The sequence below is a fragment of the Bombus vosnesenskii genome, unplaced genomic scaffold (assembly GCF_011952255.1).
Source record: "Bombus vosnesenskii isolate JDL3184/JDL3185 unplaced genomic scaffold, Bvos_JDL3184-5_v1.1 scf7180000013299, whole genome shotgun sequence".
Taxonomy (NCBI): domain Eukaryota; kingdom Metazoa; phylum Arthropoda; class Insecta; order Hymenoptera; family Apidae; genus Bombus; species Bombus vosnesenskii.
This window is the reverse complement of record NW_022882949.1, coordinates 451,506-474,359: the sequence shown is the minus strand read 5'-3', so window position 1 is coordinate 474,359 and position 22,854 is coordinate 451,506. Positions and strand designations below refer to the sequence as shown.

At 34.0% G+C, this 22,854-nt stretch overlaps 4 protein-coding genes and 1 long non-coding RNA gene across 13 annotated transcripts in view; 3 read left to right on the top strand and 2 right to left on the bottom strand.

Annotated features, from left to right (window-relative positions):
* Positions 1-314: 314 nt before the first annotated feature.
* Positions 315-6,846, bottom strand: LOC117233804 (RING finger and CHY zinc finger domain-containing protein 1). 2 transcript variants are annotated; one of them, XM_033494408.1, is made up of 5 exons: positions 6,065-6,846; positions 1,611-1,928; positions 902-1,180; positions 703-793; positions 315-612 (listed from the first exon to the last, which is right to left on the bottom strand). In XM_033494408.1, exons 1-5 carry the CDS (start codon positions 6,188-6,190, stop codon positions 590-592), a joined length of 837 nt encoding a protein of 278 aa, XP_033350299.1. In that variant the 5' UTR covers positions 6,191-6,846; the 3' UTR covers positions 315-589. The 2 variants fall into 2 exon arrangements, with proteins under 2 accessions (XP_033350299.1, XP_033350298.1); XM_033494407.1 differs by lacking the exon at positions 6,065-6,846 and adding an exon at positions 3,748-3,948.
* LOC117233810 lies at positions 3,987-6,158 on the top strand. Its single transcript, XR_004493419.1, has 2 exons — positions 3,987-4,077; positions 5,086-6,158. It is a non-coding gene; the product is annotated as an uncharacterized LOC117233810 (long non-coding RNA).
* A 976-nt stretch (positions 6,847-7,822) lies between the features above and the next one.
* LOC117233800 (PX domain-containing protein kinase-like protein) lies at positions 7,823-12,867 on the top strand. Of its 7 annotated transcripts, none has more exons than XM_033494397.1 (9): positions 7,824-8,224; positions 8,871-9,059; positions 9,129-9,225; positions 9,395-9,819; positions 9,900-10,076; positions 10,158-10,568; positions 10,648-10,804; positions 10,881-10,925; positions 11,205-11,346. In XM_033494397.1, the coding sequence occupies exons 1-8, from the start codon at positions 8,123-8,125 to the stop codon at positions 10,895-10,897; spliced, it is 1,575 nt and encodes a 524-aa protein (XP_033350288.1). In that variant the 5' UTR covers positions 7,824-8,122; the 3' UTR covers positions 10,898-10,925; positions 11,205-11,346. The 7 variants fall into 7 exon arrangements, with proteins under 7 accessions (XP_033350284.1, XP_033350288.1, XP_033350287.1 ...); XM_033494396.1 differs by having other exon boundaries at positions 11,196-11,331; XM_033494393.1 differs by lacking the exon at positions 10,881-10,925 and having other exon boundaries at positions 7,823-8,224; positions 10,651-10,804; positions 11,196-12,867.
* LOC117233805 (tafazzin homolog) lies at positions 12,701-18,953 on the bottom strand. 2 transcript variants are annotated; one of them, XM_033494409.1, is made up of 6 exons: positions 18,677-18,791; positions 17,257-17,328; positions 15,547-15,675; positions 14,334-14,577; positions 13,940-14,194; positions 12,701-13,845 (listed from the first exon to the last, which is right to left on the bottom strand). In XM_033494409.1, exons 1-6 carry the CDS (start codon positions 18,789-18,791, stop codon positions 13,806-13,808), a joined length of 855 nt encoding a protein of 284 aa, XP_033350300.1. In that variant the 3' UTR covers positions 12,701-13,805. The 2 variants fall into 2 exon arrangements, with proteins under 2 accessions (XP_033350300.1, XP_033350301.1); XM_033494410.1 differs by lacking the exon at positions 17,257-17,328 and having other exon boundaries at positions 13,806-13,845; positions 18,677-18,953.
* A 1,644-nt stretch (positions 18,954-20,597) lies between these two features.
* The window catches only part of LOC117233761 (prickle planar cell polarity protein 3-like), a 115,615-nt gene continuing 113,358 nt past the window's right edge, over positions 20,598-22,854 (top strand). The window contains exon 1 of the mRNA XM_033494326.1: positions 20,598-21,880. The gene's annotated coding sequence lies outside the window, so the exon portion shown is untranslated. The remainder of the gene's footprint in view (positions 21,881-22,854) is intronic.

Here is a 22,854-nt window from a genome sequence, read left to right as displayed (position 1 = left end):
CCGGTATATGTTGATTGATTTTAGCATTTACGAAAAGATTGCATCGAAAGAAAGTCACACATCATGAAATGTTTATAAAGATCTATTTGAAAACAGCGCGAGAAGAATTTTAGGAAATGGGTGACACTGTGCATACCGCGCCACCAATTAGTAACAAAATAAAAACTGCCGAGAATGTGTCATACTGTTTCATTTAGGATCGCTATAGTTACGAAAAAATTGTATCTTTGCGGAAAAAGAATTTACTATTCTTTTTGAACGATTTGAATTTACGATTCAAACTGCGATTATTCCATAATTTTCGGTTTTCCATGATTATAGATATAAGCATTGATCATTATACATATCATACATTCAGCCTCCTAATAAAATAACGTCTATAAAAAGTCTGAAAACAATCAACAAAGATGTATAAATTCACTAAAAACAAGTAGAGGTATAATGCCAAAGAGGCCATTTCCTAATGTCTTTCTGTTAGAAACGCTTAAAAGCGACACTTTCTCGGGAACGTTCCGCATCTTTTTCTCGTTTTAATACTAAAAGTTCTAGCGTTGTAAATTCTCTTCATCGCCAATGTCATTGACATTATTTAGTCCAATGTATCTGGATCTGCTAAAAAGTTTAAAACACATAGAGATTTATTTGCAAAAATAGAAATTATTAGAGAAAGAACAAAAATAAAATTTATTAAATAATATTTACCTGGAGACGGAGATCCTTTGACTCTGCAAGTGTTATAACTTCCACAATTCAAACATTTCAAACCTACAATATGGAATTTTACTGTTGATTCCTGGAAGATTAAACAATTTGTTCATTGATCCCATCCAATTTATCATTGTTTCTTGATTAAGTAAAGCACAGTATAGTTCAAATGTGTAAGATAAGATTCTATTTTTACCTCGTGACAGTCTTTGCACAGAATATCAACCTTGTAATCCTTGTACTCTTCTGGCATTGGTGTTGACGATACTTCCATATCCAAAAATTTCCATAGATCAGTCATATCTAGAAGAGACACTTGGCAAGTTGGACAAGCATAATGTCCTGAGTGTAACAACTCCTCAAAACACGTACGATGAAGCAAATGACCACAATTTGGAATGTGACAAGGTATACGACTTGTGTGAATATCCTCCAAGCAGACTGGACAATTTGCATGAGAAACATTTTCTACACACTGAAAATAATAAACAAGCAATTATCTTACAGAATCAACTATATCTAATAATATAACTATGTTATATAAACAAGCTACATTCAATTAAAATTGCAATTCAATAATGAAAGTTAAATAAAAAAATTCTTCAGAACATAATTCTATTAGAGTAAGCTTACTTAAGCACACTCTGACAGAGTAAATATAAAAGTTTATATATAGATTGGCTATTAAATTTGCTTCCTCTTCTTTAGCGTTATTTATATCTTCATACTCAAAGCTGAAACTTCTTTCAATTTATCATTCCAAATGTTAATCAAGCGTATTCAATGTATTACATATACTAAATGCATGAGCAATTTTTTTTAGCTTAGGCAAGCAATTATACACTACATAAGTAACAGAACATTTTCGTTAACATTTAACCAAAATTTAATGGTGCATTACATACCGTGTGCCCGTTCTGTAACTGAACCGGTAAACACATGTTGCACTTGGCACAGTGGAAAAATCGATCCCGACCGCCGACCCTGCATATCCCGCAACCGTCACAATGATACTGATTCTTGTCTTCGTCATCGAACAAATTGCACTCGAGGCATGTATATTTGCCAAAGCGACAGTGACAATTTTTGCAAGTGGCTTGTACAGGCTGACGAGTGTCACATAGAACACATATAAGTTCTGTGACTTCTTTTCTATTTACCACGTGGGTCTCCTCCTTGTCGTGACAAAATCGACATATGTATACTTTGTTACAACATGGTGTCTAGAAAGAAAAAAAAGATAGAAAATATAGTAAACTATCAGCTTTAAATATAACGTACTTTTTGAGACATAAGAATATATTTTGATCATGTATATTTTTACTCTGTCTTTCTTCCAAGTGGATGTTATGTTTCAATACATAGGGTGTCTTAGCAATTGTGATACAATTGTCAATAGGGTAATTCTGCGCGAAAGAAACAAGTCGAAAATGTAGAATAAAATTTTTCTATAAAATGCTGTTTTCAAACATGTTCAAATTCCTTTTTCTTGAAAATGAGGCCTCAAACGAAAATTTTTTTTACATTTTTGACTTACTTTCGCACGCAGATTACTTTCCTGCTGATTGTTTGCTCATATATTATTATATGTTCCATGCTTTGTATGTATAAAGTACTTTAAAAAAAAAAAGATATCTAAAGAGGTAGAAACGTGAGGTGAGAAGAACAGCAGGATTAAATTCAAATTTTTCGTTAAAACATTATAAAAATGTGGCTTCGACGATCCTTGAGCACTTCAGAAAACGAAGGCCTTAGATAATAATCCAATTAGCCCCATATGAATCCGTCCTTGATCCCTAACCCTTTCGATGCAGCCAGGCGCTTATAAGCGTTCGGCAAATCCGTTCGACAGCGCACAGCATACGGTGAAACAGATCAGCGTGCGGAGGATATGGTAACATATGTAATATGTACCAGCATAGAACTCATTCTGCACGTGGTGTCTACGTTCAGCGACATCGAAAGAATCAATTATATGAATCAGTTAGAAGAACATTTGAAATTGTCGACAATCCTTTTATTTTCAGAAAGACCGAAATGATTCATTTCTCAAACTTTTCCATGTAACAATGGTTCGTTAAGCCTCGAATTAACCTAACTTTTAGTCTTGGTATATTCTTTGAATTAATTTCGGTCTTGTTTATTTATTATTAAAAACTTTCTTCTGTTTAAAGAAAAGGTAAGTAATAAAAATTAAAATATTAAGTTCTTTTTATCTGTTGAAATAAGAATGAGATTGGGACATGAAGACTGTCTTGTTTATTTATTATTAAAAACTTTCTTCTGTTTAAAGAAAAGGTAAGTAATAAAAATTAAAATGTTAAGTTCTTTTTATCTGCTGAAATAAAAATGAGATTGGGACATGAAGATTTGATGATTATAGTAGGATTAAGTTTATCATTATAACGATCGCCGCAAGTGTGGTATGTAGTATATAATCGACTTCGATTGTGATTATTCAGTTTCTATTAGATGGCGCACATGGTAGTCGTTCAAATCCTCCATGTGCTATTGAAACACGAGTTATAGATATTTCAATATGTCTCTGCAAAAATTATTCATTTTTATCGATAAATAGCTTGTTAGTACAATTTTGTCCACTGCTACTAGTTCGAAAATATCTTACAATAGGACCATAAAATATAAATAATGAAGATCCTGTCCTCGGTATAATATTTTAATAAATAAACTAGTCTTCAAATTTAATTGAATTTTTACTATTGCCTTTATTATTAATTACAAAAAAAAAAAAAAATATTAAAAAAGAAACTACTGACTAAAATACCGTACACTTCTTCAAGTGCAATGTACACAACGTTTTCTCGGTAGAAGGCCTATCTGGATTATTCACGGTGCTACTCTCTTGGACAATATTTGAGCAACAAAAATTTCAGTGCCTTATCTTTATGCGTTCAGGTAAATAAGGTGAACGTAATCAGAAAACGAAATCGAGAGCTCAGTGCGTATTTCGCAAGAGGATAAAAAGATGAAATAAAAATTCAAATTGTAGAAATTTCGAAAAAGAAAAAAATTTATAATTACAGTTTCTTTTTCTTCGAGACGACGCAAAAGCACTGGTCGTTCGTAGCAGCAGCACAAGACATTTGGCTTATCGCGGCAATTGGTAAGCAGCACTTTGAAAGAGGGCGTCTCGTTACACAACACATGGCTGAACTTCATCGATTTGTTTGCTGCGTACACACACGCACATATGGGACGCACGTTCATGTTTACACACGGCGAATAGAAAAAGCTCGTGTACGAGCGATTTTGGTGTCAGTCGTTAATTGTAAGACCGCTACCCGTGTCGTTTATTTTAGAAACAAGTTTATACTATCGATTACCCGAGCAAGTTCAAGGGTAGTCACAAAGGTATATCGAATCTTTCTGATTTTCAAATTTTTTGCATTTCTTCTTTCTTTTCAGTGTGCATTTTGATGGGAAATTTAAATAAACCGCTTTATGGATGCTTTTCGAATTTTATTTATCGTGTTAGGTGGCGCTTGAAGCGCTTCTAGAATTGTAAGTTCGGTTTATTAGTCGAGTGAAGATTCGTTGAAAAAACCGGTTATAAATCGATAAATTGTCAACTGTTTATTTACCATGCAGGATTCTTAAAACAATCAGACAGTTTAATTTATCGTTCGAGTGATTTCGAGCATACGATGCGACAATGTATTTACAATCCGATGCGATAATGTATAAACGACCAAGTAACGAATAAGTCATTATAGATACAGTGACGGATAAAAAAACTTTTGCACTGAACATTTGACACGTTGATAACAATCACCTATTCTGTGATATATTATATTTATCCGTTGCTTTTATTAAGTATGAATCCATTTTGTAAAATTACGGAGTCTTATATTTCTTATTTTATAAACATTCTTTTGTCCGTCACTGTAAGTAACTTAAGCCTGATTTCCACTGAAGTAACAAGGAGGAGCTTTTTGTCGCCTCTTATCCCTGCATATTCCAAAATATTTTAGCAAATAGCAACTTATAAAAACATTTTATCCATACTGGCGACTTTTTCAAGAAATATAGGACAGTAACAAAAAGCTGCTTGTTGTAGCTTCAGTGAAGATCCGACTTTATACTATTCATCATATAAAAAATGCAACAAATTTGTTTTGAGAAAAATCTCAATTCCGCCTCTTTCTTTGAATAACTCAAAATATATACCGTAGGAGCGCTGTTACGCGAATTAATATATGTAATTAACTGTCAACGGGTGATGTACGTTATTTGCGATCACTTGAAGAGATCAATTAATGATATACATAAAAAGAAAACTCTATTAGCGCTTCTTACATTGTTATTTAAAGTTGTCAAGAATCAAATTGTAAATTTCAATAAATATGTATGAACTTATAGATAATATATTCGCGAGGAAGAATAAAATCGAGAGTGAAGTAGATAAAGTCATCGTATACCGTGACCAAGTTCGAAAAATGCTTGACACGAGACGAAGCCGTAGAGACACGCCGGAAGGATTAAAAACGGTACCCGAGAAGAACATGTTGCCTCGCAGCTGAATCGCGCAAACTGATCACTGAACATCTGCGTGATCGAAACTGAAAACAGAGCGCCTCGCATATGTACTTATACATATGTATAGAAGAAGGTTTTGCTAGAAGAGTAGCACAGTAAACTGTCGCCAATTTTGAGATATCAGGAAAATTAGCTTTGGAAGTGAAGTATTTGTTAGAATGGGAGTGTCATAATTACTATTTAACAAACACAATGTCGCAATTCAAAGTACATACATAGATCTTAATCTCTGTCTTAATAATAAGTAATACACTTTAACAATACTTTATTGGAGACTCTTGAAAGATAAGAAATATTACACTAATTGTAAGAGAAAAGAAAATTCTTTCGTTGTTTTATAAGTTTCTAGGAAAATTACCTAAACTATATACAGTAGCTATTAAAAAGTATTTGCGGGCAATAATTGTATTTATTATAGCATTTACATGTCAATTAATTACGTCCAAATATATTAAACTTTTTTATATTTAGTAGTACTTTCATATTACTACAAAGATTTAATATTATTAAAATGAAATGTAGAATTTGATGAAGGAGACATTGGAAAACACGAATACTCGGTCACTGTATATTATAAAATTCAGAGGGTGAATCTACATTTAAATTTCACTTTAATTACATTCAGTAAAATATGAGTTTACATAAGCTAGATTCATCAAGTAATTAATGATCATTTACTCGAAACTTTCTATTTCACACTTGCTAAAAGACAGATTTTTATTAACCATGTTACTGTTCTAGCAAACATGACAAAATATACATGGAATGAAGCTGAAAGGAAAACAATTGACCAAAGACTCACCACAAATTTGGCCTTTCGCTTGTAGTGTTCGCAACCGTAATCATCGCCAGTAGTTGCCTCCAAGGGTTTCTCCTTCGACGTCGACGCATGTTCGGCCACGGCGCGCGCTTCGTCGTTATTCTCCATATCTCACGATGATCCTAAGTTCCTACCTCTTTCTCCTCCGCCGTCTCCTTCTTCTCATCGACTCGCACGTCCTTTCCAGATTTTCTTGCGGCGTGTCCGATTAACACCCGCCTCGGCCACAGTTTGTTTGTTTAATTAACACGCTGGCGGCGATTCAAAAACGACGAAGGAAAAAAAGAGGAAACACCGACGTCGAACGTTCGGATCACGCGGCGAAATAAAGCAAAACGCAGGGGCTGTTTATCCCGTGTTAACAGGAGGAATAGAACCGTCAACCAGAGGCGACGGGAAACGTATCGAGCCTCGTGTGTCCGATCGACAGAAGAAAACTCATCCGTGCCATCGTCAATATACCGAACACAATTCTCTGCGTCGCGGAACAAAGTTTCGAAAAAGGAGACTTTTCTACGATCTTGTTCCAAAGATCGTCAGATTTTTGTTCCGCGTTTGAATTATGCTACGCGAGAACGTTCGTTTACCTGTTACGGAACGACGTATGAAGAAACGGCCATAATTTCTCGGCACCTTCGGAGAAAAACGGCTCGACACTTGCCACTTCTGACACTACTCCACTTCGTTGTACTATCACCACGGTGTAATGATTACAACGGCAGACGACGTTCGGAAAAAAGGATGCAAAACTATGGCCGGAAGTTGTGACGACTCGGCGAGGTACTACGTCGCATTCGTATATACATATCCGGCCCGCGAAGATTTAAATACGCTTCGAGTTTATCCCATTAAGTGATCGCTAGACTGTGTTTGTTTATGCATTTTGAGAAAATTTTAACCGTTAACTGCCACGCGAACTTTATATACAATGACTCAAAGAAATATTTGTCCGTATAATCTTTTTTATCATATTATTCATATAATATTATCATATATTATATCATATCATATCATATTATTTTTTAATGAAGTTTTATCAGATCCTAAATTTCACTTTCATAGTACTACATTTTTATGGTCATGTGAAAGTGCTATTAAATGTACTTGGACTTAAGGAATTGGTATGTAAATACTACAATACATACAGTGGTATACAAATAAATTTTTATTCTTTCTTATTTTAATCATTCTAGAAATGCAATTGATATTGATATTGATATCTAAAATGGATCACCGAGTACTATCGTAGCAGTCAACGTGTTAGGAATGCAAAAATCTATAGAATGCATATAGTACTATAGTACATAAAAATATGCGAACTAAAGTTATTATATTATTTAGTAGATGAAACAAATTTCTATTTAAGTTTCATTTCTCTAGTTGCGTATTCATGCAATTTATATTATTAAAAAAGTGTAATCATTTGTTCTTTATGCGGCTTTATTATCTTTTTTGCAATGCTATTATGAAAAATAATTTTGTTCGATCATTATTTATTATGCGAACAAATTGCACTCTGAATGAACCAATCGGATATTCTCTTTTTATTGTATAATATCATACAATATGTAACATACAATAAATTATCATTATTATAAGGAATGTAACATTTTATAGCCATTAGAAATCAATTAAACATAATATGATATATGTTTATTTTCAAATAAACTTAACAACTTTTCCGTGCAATTTAATTAGAATAAGCGGAGGATATAGAAACTTTGAGTCTATCATAGTGGTCATCTGATCGCGTGGTATCACTGTGAAAACGTACATAATAAAATGGTGAAAGATTATGGGTGTTAAACACTGAAAAAGAAGGGAGCTAGTTAAATTTGATCTGCAATCGATCGTCAATGGAATATTAATTACTGGTGTCTTTCTCGGTAGCAATGACCCATTTACAATAACTGTGAAAATACGTTCGCCAATGTGGAAATGAATCAAAATCGCGTCATGTATGGCGACTCGCGGAAACTATACGATAGACACACGCAGTTTGCCCCGCACGGGCTCTGCATTCTGTCGGACTAATGATCAATGGCTTTATTTGAGAAGCGATATACAAATAAAGTGCTACTAGATGATACAGAGAAGTTGACGAGCGTCATTGAAAATGCAAGAACAATCGACGGACACACGGTACGGCGCACGCTTAATGCGTATATTTTGACATTTACTCGATAAAAGGTGAAGTTTATACACATCGGCCTGTTCACTCCAATCTTGTGTCGCTAAATTAACGACGGTCATTATTGTTTGTTACGTAGGCATTCTCGATGGTTCTTTTGCTTTGAACATCAAATATTTCTTTTGATGTATTTATTTTTCTATAAATTAAATTAATGTGATAAAACAAATATTTTTTATTTATAACGTGTTGAGGAGAATAATATATTTTATGGTGTACGATAATGTATATAGATATTAGTGTTCATTACATATAAAAAGCATATCTGAAATATTATGATAAATTATTTTTTTGACATATATATATAAAAAGCAATTTTAAAAATTAAAATACTATTGATCAATCCTGAGTAAATAAAGTTGTCTTCTTATTTGACCTTAGGATTAAATGTAAGTTTTTCACATTCTTCTAAATATTTTTGAATTATTGATTATCATAATATTAATTAGACCCCATGGTTGTGTACTTATTTTAAGAGACTTATAATCTTAAATGTACAAACTTGTTGTCATCTTCAATTATTGTTTATTGGTCGCATATATACAATGGCTTGCAAAATTAGTTGTACATTTACATTATAGTGTTATGTTTATTTAGGAATATGTGATTAGAATACAAAGAGGTCCACTTCCAGAGAAATCTTGGAGAGTTAGTAGACGCTACAATGATTTCGTACAACTTAATGCAACTTTATCAATATCAGGCATTGACCTGGCACTTCCTCCAAAGAAAATTATTGGTAATATGGAACCAGACTTCATAGCTCAACGTCAAGTAGCCCTACAGGTTAGTCTTGTTATAAAAGAATTATTATTATTAAATCTTTTTATTATTATTTTTTTTATCTGTTTTTAGAATTACCTAAACAATATACTAATGAATCCTATATTGGCATCGTCACTCCCCATGAAAAAATTCTTAGATCCAGATAATTACACAGCGCCATTACATGGTATGATTTAATTATAATAATAAATACAGTTAAAAATAAGTTGTACATATATACAAATAAAGGACAGATATAGGGAATATTTTATTTAAGTATTAAAATAAGTCCAATAGTATTATAAATTATGAATTTATTGTGTATAGTGTATTTCATAAGTAATTTCCAAATTCAGAAATAGCTCTGCAACAGGTGTCACTAGCTTTACGCAGTGATGCAAATTTCGAAGTTTGTAAGGCCATTCCTGATATGGGATGGCGGTTAAGGAAGCATTATTATACTGTAAAAAATCGTCAAAATCCCAAGCAAGAGTTACTGCTTGCATGGGTAGAATTTGGTCCAGACAAACACCTGCAAGATAAAGATATGCAAGGAGTTTTCAAAAGTTTAGGGACGTTGAAGCATAATTATATAGAACCAATCGTTTATCAACATGTAACGGAAAATGGAGCGTTAATGATAAGAAATTTTTATCCAGCGGGTACATTACGCGACATTTTGTGTGTAACTAAACCCAAACAACCGTTTATAAAGAAATATGGAAACCCAAAACAAACCAAATCGTTAACAGTGCCTGAAATTGCTATGTATGGTTACCAGGTTAGAAAATGAATACTTTATATCAAGATCATGGAAGAATAAGTTTTATACCTAAATATATTTTATTTTTTCTGTTCTAGATTTTGGAAGCTTTAGGATTTCTTCACGAAAAGGGCCTACCATACGGACATTTACATACAGGAAATATTCTTTTGACTCAGAGATGTGCGAAATTGCTAGATCTAGAAAATGGTCTGTTAGGCTTACCAGCATTTTATCGGCCTTATGTTGTGCAAAGGCGTAAACTTCACGCTACGGTATATTATATCCTACATTTCGAAAAATGTCATATAAATATATTAATATAATAAATATTTATGTATCTTTTCTTTTAATAGACTCAAGTAGATGTTTATTCGTTTGGACATGTATTATATGAAATGGCATTTGGACGACCACTGTTAGAAGCAACGTGTTCTGAGTTACCTTATTGTGAAGCAACTTTAAAAAGTCTGCTGGAAGTGATACTCGCACCAGAAGCTCTAAAACAAGATCTACCAACGGTATCGCATTTATTAGAACATCCATTCTTCGAGTCAGCAAGGCATGCTGTATTAGCTGTTGGCTCCATGGAACGACCACACTTCAAATTAAGTAGTCATTTGAAGGAGGCTCTGCAGCAAGCAGTGAACAAAGCAGAACAAAGATTAAAAGACGAGCAGAAAGTAGCAAGACATCAAAAGAGGCTTGTCAAAGTTCAGGAAATGATGAGCTCGGAAGAAGAGATGAAAAAGCGAAAACAAAAACTAGTAAATATTTTAATATATCTAAATACCACATTAAGCTATTGCTCTAAAGTAAAAAAAATTCATGTGTTTGATTTTCTAGAAAAAAGAACAGAAATTGGCCCAAGAACAACGTTCTGCAAATCAATTAAGTGCGAATGGGATGAAACATGTAAACGGCAAGAGTCCAGAGCGCTCGGATAGTCCTACAAGTACTTCTACAGCGACCAGCGTTGGAACTTTAACACCCCCATCGCTGCGTAAGTTACAGATCATTTTTTTCAATAACATTCATTAACAATTAACATTAATCGATCTTCCTCATTTTTACGTTAGCTGGGCACAAAAGTTGATGGCGCATACTACGCTTATTTCTCTCACGTAGGTCATACGATCATACAAACACTAATTGCTCACATTCATGCATTTTTTCTTTTAATTATCGCTTGAATACATCTTGAATGAAATGTATGTACTTCTTTTTTGAATTTATGCATCGTAGGTTGTATTTGATTCTGATAACTGGTATTGGGTGTAGTACATATATTTGAATGTTAATGGTATAGTTGATAAAAATGAAATGTAGTGTAATGATATGTATTCAAGTGATGTTGTAACCTTTATATAAAGTTACAATTTATTTAACTAAAGGTTCTATAGATGTGCCGCAAAGTGATGGAGTTCCTGCTAAGAGTACTGTACCACCACCTCCGATGCCACCACCTGTTGATGCAAGTAATGTTTCAAGGTTGACCAATGAACGAGCTGCTCTGCTAGGAAGTATTTGTAATTTCAATAAAACTAGTCTTCGTAAAGTTGCCAATGAATATCATTGAGGTGATAGAGTTAGATAATTGAAAGAAGATAGTGCTGAGTGATCGTACTGATTCAGAAATAAAGAAGAAATTGTATGACAGTAATCTATACCAAAAGGATGCTATTTTTTTCATCAAATTGCGAAGATATTTATAATTTTATTTCGATCGCGATACTTGTGAGATCTGTATACGTACATATATATATTTCAATTCTGTAGAATCTTAATATGTATATTTCATAGGAATAGATAGTTGTAAATCGTATATTTACAAATAATCATGTATAAAATAATTCTATTCATGTATTTTAGCAGCATGAATTATTGTTAGAATTGAGCAATATTTAAATATTATGTGTTATTACTTTTTATTCTTTAAACACCGTCCAAAAATGAATTCGAAATTGTAAAAGATTAATTAAAATAACAAATATTCTTTAAAAAAGAATATTTCTTTATATGCTATATTTGTATCTATAAATGGAAATTAATCTTCCCTTTAATCATATTTAAAACTATTAAAGGAAAGCTTATTAATATTATTTATAAAATAATCTATATTTTAACTAGAAATGAAGTTCATTTGCTTTGATCTAAGTCTCGCGATCGAATCACATCTAATATCGTACTTGTTCGATTCTAAGGAAATTAAAATGATAATTGATAAGACGAGAGTGATAGTATCTACATGTACCACATAAACTTTATCTCGTTAGTGTTATATACCGTTCTGTCTATTTCAAGTTTATGATATGTGTAACGTAATTAATGTACAGATACCATTCGTCTTGTAAAAGTGAGTATTGTGTGTTGCTTTACTTGTATCGCTCGTAGAATCGAAATCACGTTTGTTTCTACGGAGAGAGAAAATGTGCCAAGACCCGATCTTTCCATTGAACAAATAGTAATGTCGTAATGGTGAATGTCGGCGTAATATATATTTCTATATGTCGCGGAAGAATAAGTATATATGTACAAGATCTATCTGTGAATATCATAACAAAGCGATGTAATATAGGTAGTCACAATTTTTCATATGTAATATCAATCTTAAATGGAATTTGTTGAATTATCTTAAATGTATATGTTGAATTATAAATACTATTCTTCATAGAATAATATAAATATTCGTTCTATCGATAATTATAGAAAACAAATTGAAACAGATACTATATTTATTAAAGAAGATAATGTAAGTTATATCATTTGGAGATCTTCAGGCGTACTAATAAATATATTAGTAAATCGAATTATACTTTGTTTGCGAGGAATATTTACTTAATAACTATCGTATAATAGTTGTCACGATATTCTGCATAATTCTTCTTAAACAATATAGTCTAGTGCGAAAAATAATTTATTAAAACGAAACAATGGCGTAAAAAATTATCACACTACATTTTGAATAATACTTGCATTTAATATAACAAATTGCAGAAAATAGCTTTCCTCTTGAAGATATTTTACTACTTACAGTGAAAATTTAATAAATACAAAATATGCATATCTCCGCAGTATTTTTATCATTCGAAGTGTCTTGAATATAAATACTGTAAATTCTTACTATATCAAAAATATACGTGTGTACATATAGCTATCTAAATATACGATAGATCGTAAGGATTGCAATTTCATTTTGTTTGTATTCAAGGGTCAAGTGTTTCAAAGTTCAACAAGTTCAACAAAAGTTGGGTTTCAATCAAATCTATCTTAACTTCTGTTGTTTCATCAAAATTATTTTTCTTTTTCTATTTTATCAATATCATTGTATTCAAATTATGTGGAATTATACAAAAGTTTCCCGATATATGCAAAATAAGTTCGGTGAACCATACAAAGATTGTGTCACGCTTATGTTATCATATCATAAATTATGAGGCTCAGTGATATTAAAAAAGTCGATGTATGAAGGGAAAACCGATAATATGTAGTACAGTGACACAGTTTCAATGTTATGTTTCACAAGCTGTCGTAATTTGCGATTATGTTAAAGTTTTTTCTATAAACAGCGGCTGCGAGTTTTTACGTAATATATTACGACAATTGCTTCCTACCGTGTACGTACGTACATATATACATTGTTATGCATGCGATGATGTAACCGCGATACGTATATGGCATTCTTAAGTCAACACGACTCGTATTTAAATTAAAATCTCCCGAAAGGTATAAATGGCATAATGTTCTCTTTTTCCACTTTTTTCTTTGTCACAAAAAATAGAAAAAAAGAAAGAAGAACAAAAAATAAATCACTACTGCCCCAATATATGCATTACATTACATGATTGCATATATGTTACTAATATGTCGTCCACAGGTGAACATCTTTAGTTAAATATCGAGCACGAGTATGACCTATTGTCACGTTAAAATTAAAGTATTATTTTTTTTTTGGTAAATTAAAGCTAATCGGGGTGACAATAAGAATGCCCCCCGTTTAAACATCATGACCTTTTATGAAGCTCTTCTGTAATTGTTTTTAGTCTGAAAAAGAAAGAAGATTAGTTATTAAAGATATAAAGATTATTATTACCACCATAAATATAAAATATTACTATGATTTAAAATGACACTTTACTTTATTAGTTCTTCCTGAATACGATCCGTAATCGCTTTCCTCGCTTCCACTTCACTTGCTTTCGATGCACGCAATTTTTCTAGTAACTCGGTAAAATCTATTGGCTCACCGTAATTCAAGGTGACCTTTTTACGAATTTTCAATCTGTATGGTGGTTCGTTTGGAAGAACTTCGTCCATACCAAGGTGATAGATTGGTATCACCAGTGGCGTAACTGGCGATTCCAATATTAACCTTCCAACACCCCACTTTAATCTATAACACGTCAGTGGAACATTAAATTTTGTAAAATCATATTTTTGTCATTCTGTGATAATTAAGTAAGAAAAAAGAAGACGACGAAGCAGAATAAAATAAGATATGGAATAAAGAGTAGAAAAAGATAATCGCAAACCTCATGTTGTCTTTAAACATGTTTACTTTTCCCTCGGGAAAGACATGAACCCAATCACCGGCTGCCAATTTTTCGATGCAGAAATCTATAGCTTCTTGATACACGCCGCCACCTCTGATCACAGGAATGCATTTGCCCAACATAAAGAAGTACGAATGCCAGGTCTTTGTGAAACAAATGTCGTGGGCCGCGAGCGACCACCTCATCTTACGTCGATTCATCAGACTCTTCAGGCCCAGGGTCGCTAAATGAGTTCAGAGATTTTTCTGTCTTAAATTTTTTCATTCGATCGCTTATCGATGGTCATTCTGAGGAAGAAAAGATTATATATGTTTCAGGAAGAGGGGAATGCGCGTAATGTGTGAGGTATACATGCATATGTGGTATGTATGTGGATCTAAATAATTGGTGTTTAACAAAATAACAGAGGAGGACATAGATAGAATGCACATGTTTATGCAAATTTATATTTTTTCGAATACCACAAAAAAAAAAAAAAAAAATAAAACTTAAGCAAAGACTCATCTGATCCACCCAATATCATAATCAATACTATACCTTGAACATTTTCTATGATTTACTGTAGTATTTGTATTCTGTGTACTTTACACTTAAATTTTCTATAAATACATAAACATCCGCACTCTAGAAACAAATAAAATTTAGATGTGAAATTTTTCATAGATATAGCGTATTGTTATTATCGTTATCTAAATTATTCAGCCAAACTGGAAATCTATTTTATCAATAGTATGAATAAATAAAACGATTTACAACTCACAAGCTGTGCATAATGCTTGAATGCTATTATTTATGTAAAATCGAAGTTCAAGGTTATTAGAAAAAGGCTGCATGTGCATATTCCGCTATATTGTTTTTCTTTAAATACTTTTGTTATAAAAAAAAGTAACTGTCATTTAATTCACATGAAAAATGTAAGAAAGTAAATCATCCATTTCATTTTATTTACTGTTTCACCAGTAAAGTATACTTTGAATAGATAACAAAAGGAAAAATACATGTCGTTCAACTATTGTTTGGTTGTCTCGATAACGATTTGTCAATCGATATTTGGAGTAAAATATTTGCTAATAAAGCACAAACATGGAGATAGGAAATAATATCGATAAAATATTGTTGTATGTTTAATACAGATAACGGTCGGTACGATGCGAAGGGATGCAATTGTTGAATCATCATTCGAGAGACTTACCCCATATGCCAGGGTCATCGAAACAACTGTGATGATTCGACACCGTAATGAGCGGCACATTTTTCGGCCTTTTGTTTAACGCACGATTGATGATGTATTTGTTGTATACCGTCGTTCTGTTCAGCCATTCTTAAACAGCAAAAACGAAAAAGAAAAGACTGATAAATTCATTTGATAAATTCATTTGTATATCAGGTGGAGAGATTATAGGGGTGTATTTAACTTAGAATTTGTACATTTCCCGTGTATAACTGATGAGTAAGGGGAAAAGACGAGGACTGTCCATTTTTCGTGATTTTGCATTTTATAGCACATTTTGTTTGGAAATTGAAATTGAAAGACAAGAACTGTCTAATCACAATGATTATACTTAAATATGCTCATAAGATGATGTTAACAATTTGGTGTACTGCTTAAAAACAGGGAATAGCCACTCTGCATTGGAACTAAACATAGACAAAAATAATTAATATCTTATTAATCATTATTTTTTACGAGGTCTAAGTAAGATTTAAGCTTGATTTTATGAGTAATGCAGGTAAATTGCTTGAACGTTGTTCCTTTTTTAGTGGACTAAAATATTAAAACTTAATTTTCTTAATAAAGCCATTTTGTGATATTCCTCGTTTCCCCCCTAATCGTCAACTACATACATATACATAGGAGTTGGGAGACACACTTCATCTGGATTTTGCATAGAATTGGTTTTATTTAAGCGTATGCACAACGAACCAGTGATCTTTCGCTCGCGAATCATTGCTAGTGCTAAAGCTTTTAAGTAAAGCCGCTACTCGTGCTTCGCTGACACGTAAATAATTATTCTTTTCATCGAAACCTTAGAACCATATCGCAACTGCAATCCTTATGCAAACTGATGACACAATGAAATTGGATGAGATGATCTCTGTGAAGTAATTGATACGATTGCCCTGAAAATTTAAAAATGAGCGATAAAAAATTTGTTCACAGCAAAAAATGAGAAAGGTTATCTCAAAGACAGTTTAATATTTCGAAAATATTTTATATGGTAACTGTCACTTTTCAAAGAAGTTCAATTACCTCCATACAAGGTCATTCAAGGTTATAATCATGTACTAGATCGATCTCTGGTTTTATACTTCGATAACAGCGTGAAAGTGAAAAATTTGCATATGTATTATGAAAAATGAAGATGGAAAATATATATAGTCTAATTCATATTCTCGGTGTTTTTCTGAGTTAATGAACATTATAGTAATAGTTCTTGAACACACCGACAGATGGCCTCTGTACAAAACTCCATGTTCAAAAATTAATCATGCACTATTATGTTTAAATTCTACATACTAGTGATTTTCCATACGCATTTAGCGTTTAAAAGCAATCATTTCAACTACCTAACAAGAATCACTTAGCATTTGAGAAGCATATAAATTTTAGCATTACGGGCGTCATAATGAATGAAAGAGCTCTGACTATGTAAAATTATTATGTAAAATTATGACTATCACACGCGGATAAATTGATAAAACGAATAAAAACAGAGGAGTGGAAAAGAAAGGGGAGGATTAAACAGAGAGGGAGAGAGAAAGAGAAAGAGAGGTGGGAGGATGGCCGTATATGGTGCGCTACGCGTCCAACCAATTGAGTAATCCGCTTAATTTCCGAAGTTTATTGTAACGTAGCTAAGTCAACATCAAGCCGAGTTCGTTGTAAATCAGTGGTACTCACTGAAAGGCCAGCGAGAGCCAATGACTGATTTCCTGTGCCCTTTGTCGGGCGGTAACGCGTATCTGACCCTCCCTGAAATTAGAAACGCCAAATCTTCGCAAAACAAATAAAAGTGGCACGTTATATACAACTTCGTCATTTCCGGAACTACATACAACAATCCAAAATCCAAGTAGTTCTTAAAATCCAGTTACGGTTAAATGAATACGATCTTTGATTAAATGCATGCGTAATCGCATGTATGTGAGTTATTAATTTAGTATTAATGTACTATTTATTTAGAATTAATGTTAGTGGCATATTAGACAACAGTAGAAAAAAGAAAGATTTTGTAAGTATGTTCAAGGTTAAACAACGGTTATCATTTCTGTGTAATAGTAATAATAATAGTTAAATGTAAAGTTTTGGCGATTTCATGAAAATTAAACATGCGTGTCCAATTCTATAACAATGAAGTGTGTACAAGTTAATTAAAAATACCTGTTGTACGCAAGATTTTGTACCTGTATTTTTTTATACTGTTTTTTTTTGCATGACCTTCTTGCAAATCTATTCATGTATATGTACGAATATTAGTCTTTTTATATACATATTTGTATTTATAATATGTGCTCCAAATTAAAACATTAAAGAAGACAGTTTTAAATTAAATGTCAAATTTAATTACAATCATTGATGCAAAATTTATTTCAATTGTAAGTATGCGTGTAAGGTGAACTCTAAGGCAAACAAGTTTGAAACTCTCTTACATTTACATCACGATCGTTTTTGTTGTAATATCGTGTTACGAAATTTAACGATATGTTATGTTCGAAGTGGACCGATAACGATTATTTAATAAAATGACAATTTATGTATCAATCGTTTAAATTAATAAATTGTATTAGTGTATTCTATAAAGAAGCTTTAACTGTAATATATGTCACGTATAAAAACTATACATAAAATTTGTTATTCAACAATTGAAAATTAAAAATAGTTTTTAAAAATTTTACTACAATTGCGAAAATAGATTATACACGCAACCTATGTTTGATAAAGTTCTCATACTGGTTCTATGATTATCATAGTGATTAAATAAAATGAATCTAATTATTCACTTATTATATAAATCAATAACGTTTCTTAATATCACGTTGAAACATCTCGGGCATTTTTTATAAACGCTTTTAACCTTTTATCAATAAATATACTTATCTAAATATTTTTTATATTTTTACATAAATTATAAGAATAAACTGTAGATCACACAACTTATACTACGAGTCAATATAATAAAATAGTCAAATTTGTGATACATCGAGAATTATATCGATATATAAATGTAAATTAAGACAGTTGCTAACGAATAAATATATCCATATGCAGAAATAAATAGTACTAACTTGTAGTTAACAAACCGGCTTGCATAGTCACTCACCTATTATGATTTTAGAAAAAATTCCTACTGCTACAAAGGTTATACTACTCGCGATGTTCCAGAGGCTACCCGTATTTCGAAGTTTCGGTATGATCCATTTAATATCGTATACCATTGCACTATTTCTCAGTTGCTAGATTGAAAGAAAAATTAGGAATGTGGCACTTCTCCGGACGACTGGGAAGCGCCTTCCCCGCGAGAAATCGTCTACTCTTTCGTAACTCACGACAACCATCTTCGTGCCAACTTCACGCCATATTTCTTGATGACCATCACGTGGTTGGCCGAACGTGGCCGTACATGCCCGAATGTTGCCGATTATTTCAGCATTTAATTTAAAATTAAACGCGCCTCAAACACTTGTTCTCACCTCGGGTAACAACGTGTAAATGTGTCCCGTTATTGAGTCGGTTGTAATTAAATATTCTTTTAGTTGTTCTTACAGGATATTGAGTTATTGAGATATTGAGTTACCACAGAAAATACCCTTACAGTTGCGTGCATAGCTATTTTTATTTCCATTGAAGATACTTCTTTTATTTTAAACTATCTACAGGCAATGCGAAGTAGATCCACGAGATTGCTCTGCATTATCTATATGTACATAGCAGAAGCTACGAGGCACCTTTGATTTCACCAAAAAAACGACAATTATTGTCGGCTCATTCCGAGATAGCCTTGCGGATCTGCCTCGTATTGTCTGTACACAGCTTGAATGCAAACGTACAGCCGGGGACATAAATAAATGGACAGGTAGTGAAGATAGGTATCGATTAAATTTTATTAAATACGGCTTGTTAACATAAACCTGAAAATATTAATTTCTATTGTTTGCTAAATAATCTATATGGGTATAATCATAATAAATAATCATAAGGGTATATGTATAATAAATACGACTTAAATTTACAACACTACTACTGGTTCAATTAACTTCATTGATATTTGTATCCACTACCTACTCTCTTACAGTTATTCCCTACTTTAGGTAATATTTAAAATACGTTATAAATCATTATAATGTATATATTTTAATATGATAAATGTAAACAAATATTGATGCAATATTAAAAATCATATAAGGTGTAAAAATGAAAAAATATAATTACGAAATGGTCAAGGTCAATGATAAATAATTTCACTTATACATATAACTGTCGCTGAAGATATTTTTAATTGTGTATATTGTACTTTTAAGAATTAAAATAAAAATTTTGGAATATATTTGAAGTATTGTAGGTTTAGAGTATATTTGAATTAGATTTGTGTTATGTTTGGGAAAACAAGATTGGCAAATAATCAAATTATAATACAAATTCATTTGATACTTACAGGAAATAATAGACCATGAAGAGCTTCGTTTCATCTCTCAACTAACCTCAACTAATCGAAAATTTTCATGGAGATGATAACAAAAAGATCAGTTATCGTCTCTTACTCCTCCAATAGTGGCAAATAAATTTATAGTTGCATTATCTTAAACGGTGGTAACGCGGTCTCGTTAGCGCGACTTGGAAACTGCGAAGGATACATTATAATAATCATGGCACGCTCGTACGCGGCGTAATAGTAAAATGCCTGGTGAGATCTTAGATAACCATTCACTGGACGAACGGATGTACAATAAGACACAGCTGTCTACGAAGTTGTGCCTCTGGCGGTGACGCTGCACTTGCAATGTCAGTTGAACACCTATCAGAAGCTGCTGCGAGGAAAGAAACGTGCTGGACGGTTATGAAGGGGGCAAGGTGGCGGAGGAGGTGGCGTACACACGACGATCGAGTACATACATTAGGAGCTTCGGGTTAAGTTCATGCGCGGAGGAAGAAAGGACGTAGCACACGGGAGCATCGAAAGAGGTGAAAAAGAAGGGAAAAGATACAATGATGCGAAGCAAAGTCGTAGACCGCGGGGAGGGATGAGAGGAGAATGTCCGGTGGCATGTGGGAAGTGGGGGTCTAACGCGAGCGGAGAAGCAACCAGTCGAAGGGGGCTCACGAGTGGGGGAAAAGGGCCTCATCTCAACAGCCAGTACGATTCGAGTCTCTCAACTGCGTGTTGCCGTGCCATCGTACATACGAGGTACCTTTGCCAGTTTACAACTGTGGAGAGGATATCTTGAAGCACCATACTGAGGCGAGTCGTGTACCATTCGAGAATTGACCGCAAAGTGTCCTCTTCGTGACGTATATATTTTCCTTCTTATTCACTCGGCCTCGAAGAAAACGACATTGTATGTAAGTTTCCCGGGGTGGAATAGTACAAAGCTATGTATACGAATCATTTGATCGATGTAAGAATGCGATCAACACCAAAGATAAATTAGGACCGAAGCGTTTTTATTTATCTTTATTTACCTCTGTAACCTTGAGATGACAGTTCCGGTGGTGGTGCTGGCGCTACAATGCACAGGCTTCTCGATCGTTGAACCGCGAAACGGTTACCAAATACGTCCGCGAAGTAATGATGTCCACCCTCTGTGAAACACGAGAGACTCGATAGTGATGTGATACTAGTAGAGTAGAGAAAGAAGGGGGAGGGACAAAAAACAAAATAAAACGATATCGAAAGAAAAGGCTGAGAGTATCGGCGGAAGGTACAGAGTGAAAGACAGAGGTAGAAAGAGTGGAACAGAGCGAGAGGGAAGAGAGCGAGCCGAGCGTTCGGCTTGACTCGAGTGCAGTGTACGGTGATGCCGCGAGGATGCCACCTTCGTCGGTCCTCTCGACACGATATAGGAAGGCGCGACGGTACCCCGTGATCTGCCGGGGCCCCACGATTCGACTGTGCCACGACATTGCGCTATTACTCGCGCAGTGCGGTGCAAGTGCAAGTGCAGGTGCAACTGTGAAGTGGTGCCAGTTCAACGACGACGAGAACGTACAAGCGGGATACTACGCGACGCGAGAAGTCCGGCGATGCGGCAAGTCAGGAATCCTCCTTGTATCCGGTGATTCGCGAGTGACGCTCTCGAAGACAGATCGGTTAGCGTTCGCGTGTTCGCGCATGTGTGTCGCTAGGTGTTACGCAGAAAAGATCGTTCTTTGTTCGAAAACGAGCAACAAAACCGGCGTACGAATAACATCTATAGGAGGAACAGTGAATTCGTATTACGACTGCGAATTCCCATCAGGATCGAATAGTTCGAGTTATCCCGAGCATCGTAGTTTCAGCATATTGGCTGCAGCAGAGAGAAAGCAACAGGTATGTGTATATAGATATGTGTATACGTTCTGTATTCTCGGTGGTTGCACGTTATACGGTCGCGTTGCCTGTTCGTTCGCGCACGAACGTGCGCATGCTCTTGATCGAAGATCTCGCTGTGCACAAGCCAATATACAGACTGGGCACCGGTGACTCTGTGTGTATGTGTCTTTCATCGCGGAAGAACTCCAGTTCAGCCGAGTGAGGCGAGGTCGTCTTCTTGCATCTGTACTCCCTTGCATACGAGTTTTGCTACTTCTGTATTTCCATACCTATGAATAAGATGACCGTGCGAAACAGACGCGCATACGACCGTGCAGATTCGCATAAAACTTCCTTTCAGTTTCCTGTGTGTAAAGGATCCATACGATGTTGTATACGGTTAAATTATTTTGTCCAAAATATAACGATAGAAGTTTGGTTCGTTGACAAGACGATGCTGACGATAATTGATCCTCATACTCCTTTGTCGAATGAATTTCACGAAACTGAGTCACTTTGATCGTTCCGCGACTCTTCGAAAACCCCTCGTTAACCAATATTTATGTCCTCGTTCGTCTGTCCCCTTTTTGCGTTTCGGGAACTAACTGAATTCCCCCTTGATATTTCAACATCGAGTTAATGGTAAGTAAGCTCGTAAAATCCACCAATGGAGTGGCGCATCGATTTCGATTACGATTTTTACCAAAGATTCAATTAAAATTATCGACACTTTTATTAGGTGATGTCAAACGTTTTCATGCGGAAACTGTAACGCTGTTTAAGATCACGGGGACCACCTACTCCTTTTAGAGCACGTTAATTGGTCGTTTCACGAAGTATAAAGCAACAACGAGGGGAAGAGACACCCACCCAGAGACAACCACTTGCTATCGTATCCATTAACATACCTGAGTTCACCCTATCGTCGCCGTTACACACTAGCGACGTTTAACATTAACGATGCAAAAAGAAACTAATTATAGCAGCCTGCA